General features: G+C 33.9%; 1 protein-coding gene across 6 annotated transcripts in view; it reads right to left on the reverse strand.

The window, feature by feature from the left end:
* LOC125681309 (signal transducer and activator of transcription 1-like) overlaps positions 1 to 13,664 on the reverse strand; it is a 39,735-nt gene that overhangs the window by 5,809 nt on the left and 20,262 nt on the right. For all 6 annotated transcript variants that reach the window (XM_048921337.2, XM_048921339.2, XM_056156980.1 and 3 more), the window contains exons 10-15: positions 10,559 to 10,699; positions 8,486 to 8,777; positions 8,033 to 8,128; positions 7,766 to 7,904; positions 4,510 to 4,562; positions 2,744 to 2,862 (exon numbers count right to left, since the gene is read on the reverse strand). In XM_048921337.2, the coding sequence (XP_048777294.2) occupies positions 2,744 to 2,862; positions 4,510 to 4,562; positions 7,766 to 7,904; positions 8,033 to 8,128; positions 8,486 to 8,777; positions 10,559 to 10,699 (840 nt within the window). The remainder of the gene's footprint in view (positions 1 to 2,743; positions 2,863 to 4,509; positions 4,563 to 7,765; positions 7,905 to 8,032; positions 8,129 to 8,485; positions 8,778 to 10,558; positions 10,700 to 13,664) is intronic.

A 13,664-nucleotide genomic window follows, 5' to 3' on the forward strand; every position in this document is an offset into this window, starting at 1 on the left:
CCGATTTTATTAAAAACATAATTTTCTGTAAATCGTTGTGTTTGCAAATTACATTAAAACGGTAATGTTTTTGTGTGTACATGTATTGCCGCTGATCGCTGGTACACATGCGATGGCTCCGAACTCGGGCAATCGAGCCATGGGTTATGTAATTGTAAACAAGAACAAACCCCGGTGTGTATGTAAAATGCTTGCAGTTAATGACTGAATGAAATGAGACTGATTCGATGTGGATTTCTGATGATTTTCTATACATGTTTAGAGTTGGTATAATCATGATAAGAACCCGTGATTTAAAAAATAAAGTTTATAAATTATTTGTTATGCTTACAAAAAGGATCCATTTTTTTCACTTTGTAGAGAATGCAGAAAGCTTGTGTATCAACTGGCTAAAGTAGAGTTAAATCACAGATTGCTTGTCCACATGTGATGAATCTCCAAAATTAAACACAATAAGACGCTTGAGATGTATATATATATTTGGGGCGCTCTTGCCTTTTTCATTTCACTTATAAAAACCGCATATACTTGCACGCATGATTGTATTTAGATGAAATGAAATGAACCGACAAATAAATCCTTCTGTATGCAGACAATTATAAGTTAATAAAACTTAAAACTACTTCATTTTATTTAGTACGATTTTTTCTGACAATTAGAAACGTCACATACCCTTACCGTAAACTTATTGTGAGGAAAATGACAACCCGATAAATAATCAGGAAAATTGTGTAGGTTTTTTTAAATGTATGTATAACTTGACACAAATATTATGAGGTTCATTGATCACTAACTCGAAATGTTTGCGGTAGCATCTTTACAATTACTTTATAATTGAAATAAAACATAATATAATTGTTAATTAAGTATGATATAATGTAAAAGGATTCAAAATGATTTCAAACATAATTTTCCAGTAATTGATGTGTTTATTTATGCGATGGACGAAAGCCGAGTTAGCTTCGATGTTTTTGTTTTGATTATGCAAGCTTGTCACTCTGGCCACCTGCGAGCGAGGCGAGAGTTGGGTTACATAACTGTATAAATAACGCTGACCGTGAAGAATGTAAACAGCTTGCAGTTATTGACCATGATTTATTTTACGTTTGAACGTTTTATTTTTATGTATATTACTTATTTTAATTCTAATATGAAACAAATAAAAGATAATTTATCTCTCTCCTTTTGTTGTTGTTGAAGGTTTGTTTATGTTAAAACGAAAGAAAAAGAGAAATGTATCATTAAATAATTTGTATTTGAACCACAGAGCATGTTAAAAACCTTATTTAAAAGGAATATTAGTATCTATTGTAGTCAGGTATGTTATTTTTAGCAAGTTTATTTCAGTTATACGCATGAAGAGTTCTCGCTCACTTGCCAAATGAAAATGGCTACTTGTTTACGGGTATAGCTTTTTACTCTAATATAACACAAGATTCGAACAAAATAACAATTTCATGAGATAAATAAGATGTTAAAGAACAACTTTTCCATCGGAAGCCATATCAAATTCTTTGCCGTTTTTGAGCTATAAAGCGAAAAATTTTAGGGGCCGTAGATCCCTAATTTAAGGGGCCAGCCCCTTTTTACTGGTGTCAAATAAAAGCTCTTGAAATTCTACACAACTTTTATTTTACATGTCTTAACAAAATATTTTTAGTTTAAAAGATACAAAGGAAATTATGTGCAAATTTTCGCTCTTTCAGGCGTCCTGATTTTTGACCCCTCTCTATCGCCATTTTAAATGGCGAAATCAAAAAACAAAATATGATGTGCACAACTACAATGCTTCTACTTTACCAATTCAGTGTTTTCTCTGCTCCAATTATTATAGTCTCGGAGCCTTTATCTGGAAACCAAAGCCCCTAAAATTTCACTAAAAGGGAAATAACTCGCAAGCGGAAGAGAATATCCAAAATGTTTAAAAGTATTTTGAAAGTCTTTAGTAAAATGTATTAAAGCTGAAAATTTGAGCAAAATCGGTTGAGGAATGAGCGAGATATGAAGCTTCAAAGTTAGCGTCTAGGAAAAAAAAAAAAAAAAAGAATAATAAGAATAATCTTAACCAGCACAATAAGTAGAAGGTCTTCCGTTGCTATGGAAGACCTTAACAAGTAGACAGACATCAAGTCATGCCACTAAATAAGTTTAAATACTGGAAAAACTAAAGATATGATTACTATTCTGACCTTGACCTTTGACATACTGATCCCAAAATCTGTAGATGTACGTCTTTTATTTTCCTCCATATCAATTATGAAATTTACAGACTGAAAACTACTCCAATTATCATTTCATACAATAAGTACCAATTCATTTCCTCCTGACCTTTGACCTAAGCATTTTAAAACCACTATCCACTTGTTCACAGACTATGAAGGTAGTTGTTTAAAATAAAAATTCAAGACATGGAATCAAGAAATTCCATTGCAAAGCCACACATGTCTTCTACTGAAGCAAAGCGTAGTCAGACATGCAGGATAAGAGCGTCTGACAGCTGGAATTGGCTATCACTACAGGGCTCCCCCTTCAGAGCTGGATTCTAATCACCCTGAATTCAGGACTACATACATTTCCAAATTATCAAAACATGGTTCAAGTTTCAAAAGACACTAAAATACATCGCTAACAAAATTAAGACTTTCTACACTAGTCATCAGATAAAATTCACTGGTAGATAACACACCCATGAGTTATCATGAAAAAGTGAACAGTGCCACATCGTTAATGAACAAGTCCATACCCATCATTCCAATAATCTCTGAGGTGAGATTTGGTCAAATTAAAGACAGCAAGGAACCACATCCAAAAGGTGGCCGATTTCTTTTTGTCATCTCCTTCCTTGATGTCCATCATTTTCTCCTACAAAAAGATTTTTATTTTCAAAATGGTAGAAAGTCAGTTTCAAACTACAGTGTAGGTAAACAATATTTAGACATATATATGCATCAAAGATCCAATGTAACAAAGTTGCCAAATAAATCTGTTGCATGGGAACAGTTTAAAACAAGCAGTGGGAAGCAATGAATGCATTGGAAATATTTTCACTCTGACCCTTAGAGAAGTTTCAGTTTCCTTTTAATAATCCCCTACCAGTTTTCCATAATTTTTCATCATGCTTTGATTGATTCAGGAAGCTGAAATTTAGTATGTGGTTAACTATGGTATGCTTTAAGCTTCGTAACAGTTGAGTGAATTTTACGAGGTTAGAGACTTTGTGCCAAATATAGTTTTCCAGACTTATTTCTATTATGCTATAACTTAGGAATATGAAATTTCATATGTGTTTATCTAATGACGAAGTTTCATTTTTGTTATGGTTGACTTATTCTAACAGAAATTGTAATACTTAGTTTCTTGGTTGAATGAAGTTCTTAAATTTTTGTTTTCCATACTTTTTTTTTTTACCACAATTTGATTTAAGAAGCTCAGATATACTAGTATACGTTTACAGATCAAGTTTAGGTTTCATCACAGTGGATTGATTTTTATCAGATTTATGGGACTTTGCACCAAATGTAGTTTTCTGGACTTTACACTATATAACATGCCTTAAGTTAGGAATCTGAATTTTACATGTGGATACACATTAATTAGTTTCACTTTTGTTACAGTTGAATCATTCTAGCAAATATTGTAATAGTTTGCCCAAATATACATGATCTGCATGCATGTAATGACATATCCTTCAAACAGCAAGTTTTTTTCCCCTTGCATAACTGGTGCCGATATACGGTACCATTCCCAATGCCAAATACTTTACATTTCCTTCAATTTTGAGGCTAAAAAATGCCCAGTAGCAAAGTACTTGTAATTGGCTTTGTATGAAACATTGTACGAGTTAACTAGTTTCTCCACTTCCTCATAAAAATAGAAAGTAGATCGAGGTCAATAAAATGACACTCATTTGTAAAATTGTACACACTGAATACTAATTGTCAGTTATTCTTATTCAGTGTTGATTTTAAAATGCATACTATTTGTTGATATAAATTTTTAAAATTCCCAATACGTTGCATTTTGACACTATTTTTTCTTCTTGAATAGTCAATTATTCTTATTTAGTGTTGATTTTAAAATGCATACTATTTGCTGATATAAATAAAAATTCCCAAATCGTTGTATTTTGACACTATTTTTCCTTATTGAATGGGTATGTGCACCATTCCCATATGGCAGAAATAAAACACTGTCAAATAAATGAGGACCACTGGCAGGGGACATGTACTGCTTTTGCAATACTCTCAGAATGCTTGTTCCTCATGGTTAGTTAGATTTAATACACTAATGACTATTCAACTTGCCGCTAAATAAATTCATTTGAACTTGTGATAATTGTGTGACCTTGGAAAACATTTCATGAGGTCAGTTTTAGGACTTGGGAATACTTTCTGTAAACTTTCAGTGCAGTTTAGCATGATGTTTAAGTGAAGTCTGAACTCACCATATTTGACATTTAAGAGCAGAGAATTCATCAATTACAAAAGAATGAGAGAAAAACGATCATACCACACAAAATCTTCTAAATGGAATATCCATCTCATCTGGTATGGGGTTATCTTCTAAAAACAGACAGAGTACTTCAGTTTATACAATAATCAAATCAAGATCACATGCATAATGTCTGATAAATAGTATGCAAAACTAGGTAACTGAAAGCCATCCACCGACCCAATGTAAACTCATGTCAATGAAAAGCTATTGTGACCTTTGACTCAACATTCCAACAGTCATGAGTGTCTTTCTATTCATGTTGCCAGCAGAGCATTATCATGACGAGGTATAACTCCTCTTTAAACCTCTACTTCTGCCCTTGTGATCAAGGTGTGAATAATCTTGCATGAGCTGCATGCTTATTAATTTAACAAATTGTAGTTTTTTAGTGTTCCTAAGTAACATTTTAAACCCCTGTTGTGGCCCCACTTCTCGCCCACAAAATTATGGAATAAACATTACATAAGGTTGCCTGAATATTAACTGACAAACAGTACTCTTTTGGTTTTTAAATTAAGGTGAAAAAAAAATTTCTAAGATATTCCTAATATGTAAACCCCTATTACCTTGCTATTAGCAAATAGAGGTAATGATTTGAACATATTTAATCTTATTATATAAAGATAAGCTATTTTTTGCAAATTCTGGCTTTTTGTGGGTTGTGTTTCTTGAGAAGATTTAAAAAAAAACAACAAAAAAACGTTTCTTTAGAAGGGGTACGGTTGTTCAGCAAACTTTAATCTCCTTTACCCAAGATTCCTTTGTGCTGAGTTAAGTCAAAATCAATACAGTGGTTCATGGGAAGTTGAAAATGTGAAAAATTTACAGATAAACTTTGATCTGAAAGCTAAAGTGTTGTAATGGACTAATAGACACACTGATTACTATTTTGATTTAGGGCCTCCAAAGTAAGAAATCACAAATTCAAAATGGAATACAGTGAAACTTCTCCAAACCGGCCCCTCAGAAAACCGGTTCTCCCTGAATATCGGCCGATTTTCAAAGTCCCGGCAGAAACCTTAACATTTCCTTACAAAGAAAGTCTCACAAAACCGGCCACCCCTGAAAACCGAACATCGGCCACTTTTTAAAGTACAATTGTTAACAAACATGTGTAATTTACCTTTATAATACCGGCCACTATTGGAAGACTACAAAATTTTGGCCAGATGGATGATTAAGATTGGCCAGGTGTGAAAAATGACTGACCTACTGGCCAGGTGGGAAATTATCAACCGGAGGTGTGAAAAACACAAGTGGCCTCTATAAGTTCTTTAGTTTACCTATTGTCCAGGGTGTTAATTGGTGCTTGGCTAATCCAAGTGACCCTTTCAAATTTCTGTAGGAAATGTTATAAACAGATATGCACATATTGAATGAATACAATCAATCCGCCATATTGTTGCACCATGGATATAAGCGGCAATGATAATTTTCAATAGATAAATGATTTTTGGGGGATTTCAATAGACTTAAAATTCCTAAGAAACATCAAAATTAAAATTATATATTTACTACTGTACTTTTCAAAAACGTCAAAACAAATTTGTTAACGATACAAGCAATGGACGTTAACAGAGTTTTTATAGGTAAGAGGAATTCCAATAATAGGCCATTAATAGACCTCTGTGTTTTCTTTATGTATCCCATTATAAATTTTTTTTAGTTAAAATTAGATGATTGCAGCAAGACTATTTCTTGTAATAATTACCTGTAGGTACAAGTGGACTAGTTTGATCTCCACTGATAATTGATCAGAGATCCCCATATCAAAGTGAGCAGTACCTACTCTGTGTATTAATTGCAGCAATCAAATGGCTATGTGTTTGTTTTGTTTATGAAAACATAAGCCGAAATTCTACATAAATGCTGCTAGTCTACAGATTTCTATACATATATCAAATGCAGTTTTATTTAAACAGAATGTTTTCCATTATTTATGCATGTCAATGTAAAAATGTTTATTCATGTTTAAATAGTTTTAGAGGTATAAATTGAAAATAAACATGTTAGTAAATTATTTTGTTTTATTTCCAATAGTGAAATAATAGTCCTTGAACACCATATTATATGGTTTGTGTTATGTCAATGAAATATCTAAAAAAAAAATTGAGCTGAAACGTCTCTAAATGCTAAATTCTCGGTATACCGGCCACCCCTCTAAACCGGCCGTTTTTTTCGGTCCGACAGCTGGCCGGTTTAGAGAAGTTTCACTGTATATACATTCCAAGCACACATAGTCTTTCATAGTGATGGGCCAATTATAGCCAACAATCGAAAGTTGATCGCTGAAGGCTTCCCAATTTCGATTACAATTTTCATAATCGATTAAGTAAAAAACAAGAGTACCAGACAAGGTACATAATACACCTGTTTTCTCAAAAAGTTGAAGAAAATCAAAATCCTTGCCACATGCACATCTTCCATACCTATATAAACACTCTGTAAAATAAGAAGGTTCTCAATTGATAATTGTAGAAGGAGTTCACTGGACAAATCATGGACTCTCTATGTAATATATGTATTTCCTCAAAATGTACCAAGTTCAACAACCTGTAATTTTCTCAAAAATTTAAGAAAATCAAAATCCTTGCTACATGCACATCTTCAATACCCATACAAACACTCTGTAAAATAAGATGGTCCTCACTTGGAAATTGTGGGGGGGGGGGTTTGCTGGATAAATTACATGTATGTACCCTCCATATAAAAATAATTGGTAAATAAAGGGGTCAATTTCATCTCTTCTTTTTGCTTTAAAAGTTTGCGGGCATATATCACAGGATATATGCCCGGAAACATTCCGGTTCCCAAACATTACGTCACAAGCAAATTTCTACGCCGTTAATTTCAAATTTTTCGTGTTTTTCATCTCTTACTCAGTTAAACCAATAAAGAAATTGTTAAAAATAAAATTATAGTTAGTTTCTAAATGAAATTGAAAGTATAATTATAATAAAAAGGTTATAGACTTTGTTTGGGAAAATATGACGACCTCGTTTTTTTTTGGTCGCAGACGGACCTCGCAAGCTCGGTCCGTCTACGCGCCAAAAAACTCAGTCATCATATTTCCCCATACAAAGTCTATAACCTATAAGTATTGATAAATCTTTTTGAAACTGAATTGGATTTTGTATAGAGAATGAAGAGTTTGATATAAAAGAAATAGTTTTAGAATTTTCAGATTATTTAATCAATTATGACCTTTCAATAATTTCCGATTATCGATTATGAAAATTTACAAACTTTCCATCACTAGCCTTTCACTTACCCAGCATAAGCCTGCTACCTAAATGAGCCTTCTCATCATTACAAAGGTCTCTTCCTCCCAAAGTCTTCATCTTCTTGTTGAGCATATCAAACACTGTATGCCACTTCAGAGAGTGTGCCGTTTCTATTGGCAACTGAAACTGTTAATCAAAGAATCATGTACCTGTCACTGTACAGTTTTTTTTCATACAGAAATGTAATTAATTATTCAATATACATGCAATAAATGTGGATGTATATAAGTATTGTGACTGTCACCATTACTTACAGCGTCCTCAGTGCTGTAGCACTGCCAGAGCAATGAACCGTGCACATTACAGCTTTGACTGGCTCCAGTTGTAACCACGATGGGGAGGGAGATAGTCTATAATTGAAAGATTTAAATACGAGCAACACATCCAAAATTTAACACAATATCAAATAACAATATCAAAGTATAACCATCAAGTGACACTTCTGACCGCAAATCGTTTTTTGTAATTTTTTGTTGAATACCAATTTTCATTGTCTTCATGGATTAATCAGACCAAAATCAAAAAACAATTTTACTCCATTAAGGTAGAAGATAAAGTAGCTTTCCCATGCATTTTTGGACAAATCTACTAAAGTTGATCACAATAATTAATAAAACCACTGTAGTTCAAATTCTACTTTTTTGCAAAAAAGTGATTTTTCAAAGACATTAGAAATCAAAATTATTTCCCACTCAAAGTTTACTTACTGCAATGGATATTTCCTGTTCTGCAATCTTAACCTTTGTTGTGAAAACAATCCTAAATTTATCTTCACAAACTTGTACGTCTGGCTTTCTCTCAAACTTTTCAATTTCCATCTTTTTGAAGGATGCTAAAGCTTTCTTTTTCTCAAAAGTTGACTCATCAGTTTTGGACTTCAGCTTAATCTCACATGGGCTGTCCCAATTATTGCTATGAAACTTCTCATTGACCTCCGACTCATTACAAAATTGTGCTATAACTTTCCCTTTACAGTCAATGTTATCACAGGCTAAAAGTCTGAAAATAAAGAGATATTCAAATTATAAAACACTAATTATCGTGAATGCAAGAGGCTTATGGACCCTCATGGTCACCTGAGTAACATGTTGCAACTCTTTAATAAACAGCTTGATCAAACAAGATGTTTTAAATTAGTTTTAAAATATGAAAATTTTAACAAGATGCCCATAGGCCTCTTTGGTCACCTAAGTATTAGTTAAAAGCATCACTAGTCCCAAAGGCTATGAAATCTATAAAAAGTTTCCTGTTAACACGATATGACTAATTTGAACCCATCCAAGAGTAAAAACCCTGAGGTTACGAAATTTACAATTTTTAATACTGTATCAGCCAATTTTTAATAATGTATCAGCAAACTCAAAGAAGTCTTTCAAATGATAAAGACAATAATCATTATAATGGCCCCATCCTGTAACCCAAACCATTACCCCCTAGGATCATGAATTATAATTTTGGTATAGGACTGCCTACTTTCTCTAAATATCTATTTAGTTTTAATTTAGCATCAATATAATTTAAGAAGATATTGTTTAAATGTTTTACACATATATACTATACATTTACATGTATATACCAAGTTTGGCCCCGCCCTGGAGTCTGACCCTCTACCCTGGAGTCTGACCTTCTACCCTGGAGATCATGAAAGTTTTGGTTACAGGTCTTCCTACTCTATTTCACTATGCATTTAGTTTTTCTTGAAGATATGTGGTTGTAGAGAAAAAGATTGTTGAAAATTGGTAAATTTTTGGCAGTGTTTGCCCTGCCCCTATGACCCTGGAGGTGCAAGAGTCCTGAAATTTACCATTCATCTTTCCGTGGTCCCAAAGATGCTTCATACCATATTTGCAAAAGAATTAGAATGGTAGTTATCAAGAAGAAATTAAAAATATTCAATTGTTGACACATTTAATCACTGACCATTTTAGTCCTTCCTACCCTGAATCCAAAATATCCCTACCCCTGGATCATGAAATTTATACATGTTTGGTAAAGGGCTACATGCTTATTCTAAACATCCAATTAGCTTCAATTTAGTATCAACAGCATTAAATAAGATGGGGTTTTTAAAATGTTTTTTACACATAAACACTATATATACCAAGTTTGGCCATTCCCTGGAATCAGTAACTCAAACCCAGGGATCATGACATTTACAAATTTGGTACAGGCCTTCCTGCTGTATTTCATATGCATTTAATTTTTCTTACAGATATGCAGTTGTAGAGAATAAAATTTTGAAAATTGGTCGCACTGACATACATGTACTTGCACTGATAAGTCTTAGAATGGGACTGACGGATCAAAAACATAAAAAAAAAAATTGTTGCGTGGAGTATAATAATACACAGAGATAATGAAGAAACACACCCATTGACATTTAGACCAAGCCCTAGAGTCTTTAACCCTTGGACCTCTGGTGCTAGAGTGGAACTTTATCACTTAATTTCTGATTAATGGTTTGTCTGTTAACACATTAGTGACTGGAACCTGTGAGAATTTCATAATCATTCATTGGAATGACACATTTTCACTTAAAATATATGGAACAGTGCTCTTATGTTAATTACATGTACCAAAAATGATTGCTCTTTGATAACATGTGTCAATCATTCTGAAAGTATTGCTTCAACAATATATGACATTCTTATGTGGTTTCTTGTCAGGGAACAAGAGGCTTACAAATCTACACAATTTTTCGTGCTTTCGACTCTACTGTGGCCCAATATACCCATCTCATACAATCTGTGATTTTCACAAAAATGATAATACTTGCTTACCTGACGGAGGCAAAAAACTTGGGACATCGGAATTTCTGACCAGCTGTTTCCTCCCCAGTATTATCTGTCTCTTTGTTTCTCTTCTTGGATCCCAGTTCAACTTTAATAATATGTTTCTGCTGCTCTGTCACCACAAAGGAACTGTTGAAACAATCCTAAATTTATTAAAATCTTAACACATTCGAATACCCCCTCCCTCCTATTTAAAAATGCTTTTAAAATAAGTCAATTTTCATTAAAAGTGGCCCCATAGTTTTTAAACAAGAGGCCCATGGGCCACATCGCTCATCTGAGTCACCTTGGCCCTGCCATTGTTCAGGTGTTGTGGTGTTTAAAAGATTTCTTTTTAATCAATCTTTATTTCCATGAAATATTTTGACCCCATATTGTGATCCCAAAGGATCACAACACAACTGAAAATGAACTCACATGGAACAGAGATCCTCAACATCAATATGACTAACATGATCTTGCTGTTCTGGATAAGACCAAGGTCACAAGGTCATTGATCATGGTTTGATATGAAAACCTTGCCATAAGAAATCTATATACAAAATATGAGAGCTCTATCTTAAATAGTTCAGAAGATATTAAACAAGAGACCCATGGGCCACATCGCTCACCTGAGTCACCTTGGTCCATATCAGAAGACTTTCCATATATATTTGCATGTAAAACCGTAGTCCCTATTATGGCCCTGTTATAAATGTTAATGTTTGTTCACTTATAAAGAAAATGCGGATTAGCTCGATTCTTGTGTTTTGTGCATGTTGTCTCTTTACAGATTCCTACAGTATTATTATCATTTACTACGTTTAATAATATTGTCAGTTCATTATTAGTAAATACCTGTTTCATCTTTTATACTTGAAATACATCGGGAAATCATTAAATACTATTTTGTGTATTCCCTCCAAATTACAGGAAGTCAGACGATGTCATGCATATCTCGATCCCGATCTTGTAATTTATAATTGGAAATAAACGTGTTTATATTGAGAATGTGGCACATCTTGTATAATAAGCAATGTTTCTGTGTTTATCTTGTATTATTGATATACTTTCTTGTATATGTATTGCTCTGTATAACATGTAAATACTCATTGTAATAGTGACCTAGTTACCTAGTTATTTACATCCGGGTCTTGGAAAAACATGTTATATATAAATACGGAAGCCTGTTGGCATTTGAAACAGTTGTAAACTGAGCAGTTGTAAATCAGGAGGCTAGTTGAGAAGTGACCAGTTGATGTCGATAGAAATCGAGGTGTAAACAAGAGGTAACTGAGTCACAGATGCTAACGATTTGTTACTATTGATTTATTACAACAACAATAATTAAATAGATTTGTTAATTTCTAAAACTTATCCTTTATCAAGTTAATTCATAACAGCCCCAACCTACCCCTGGAGGCCATGGTTTTTGCAAACTTGAATTTACACTTTGTCAGAAAGCTTTCATGTAAATGTGAACTTCTTTGGCCCAATGGTTCTTGAGAAGACGATTTTTAAAGATTTTTCCTATATATCTGTATGTAAAACTTTGATCCCCCCTTGTGGCCCCATCCAACCCCCAGGGGCCATGATTTGAACTAACTTGAATCTGCACTATGTCAGAAAGCTTTCATGTAAATATCAGCTTTTCTGGCTCAGTGGTTCTTGAAAAAGATTTTTAAAGATTTTCCCTATATATTTGTATGTAAAACTTTCATCCCCTATTGTGGCCCCATCCTACCACAGGGGGGGGGGGGGGGGGGCATGATTTTAACAAACTTGAATCTGCACTATGTCAGAAAGCTTTCATGTAAATATCAGCTTTTCTGGCTCAGTGGTTCTTGAGAAGATTTTTCCTATATATTTGTATGTAAAACTTTGATCCCCTATTGTGGCCCCATCCAACCCCCGGGGGCCATGATTTTAACAATTTAGAATCTGCACTATATCAGGAAGCTTTCATATAAATCTCAGCTTTTCTGGCCCAGTGGTTCTTGAGAAGAAGATTTTTTAATGACCCTACTCTATTTTTACCTTTTCTTGATTATCTCCCCTTGGAAGGTGGCATGGCCCTTTATTTTAACAATTTAGAATTCCCTTTACCTAAGGATGCTTTGTGCCAACTTTGGTTGAAATTGGCCCAGTGGTTTTTGAGAAGAAGTCTAAAATGTTAAAAGTTTACAGATGGACAGACAGACGGACGCCGGAATACGGGTGATCAGAAAAGCTCACTTGAGGTTTTAGCTCAGGTGAGCTAAAAAGGTAAGTTTTTTTAAAAGCAAGTCAAACTTCCAGGTCAAGGTCACAAGGTCAAGCTTTACAAAGAAATAAGGTCTTGCCGTAAAGAACCAATATACAAAATATGAAAGCCCTAGTTCAGGAGATATTGAATAAGTCAGGGATTTTTTTTTTAAAGTAATCCAAACTTAAAGGTAAAAAGATCCAACACCATTGTGTAAAAGACATATGAAATATCATACTTTCAAGTGAACGGTTCTCAAGATATTGAGCGGACAACATGTGGTCTAACGACCAACAGGTGCAAAGCAATATGCCCCTCTTCTCTGAAGGGGGCATAAAAATGTATATACAAAATATGAAAGCCCTTGCTTAAATAGTGCAAGAGACTTTTTAAAAGATTTATCCCATAATTCAGCATATAACACTTTGATCCCCTACCGTGGCCCCAACCTACTACCAGGGACCATGATTTGAACAAATTTAATTTTGCTCTATATCAGGAAGCTTTCATGTAAGTTTCAACTTTTCTGGTCCAGTGGTTCTTGAAAAGAAGATTTTGATTTTCAAAGATTTTCCCTATATAATTACATTTAGAACTTTGATCCCCTATTGTGACCCCACCTTACCCCTGGGGGCCACGATTTGAACAAACTTGAATCTGTACTATGTCAGAAAGCTTTCATATAAGTTTGTGGCCACACCCTACCACCGTGGACCATGAATTGCAAAAACTTGGATCTACGCTATGTCAGGAAGCTTTCAAGTAAATTTGAACTTTTCTGGCTCAGTGGTTCTCAATTGAGAAGAGGATTTTTAAATGACCCCACCCTATTTTTGCATTTTTGTGATTACCTCCCCCTTTGAAGGGGGT

Source organism: Ostrea edulis, chromosome 2 (genome assembly GCF_947568905.1).
Source record: "Ostrea edulis chromosome 2, xbOstEdul1.1, whole genome shotgun sequence".
NCBI lineage: Eukaryota > Metazoa > Mollusca > Bivalvia > Ostreida > Ostreidae > Ostrea > Ostrea edulis.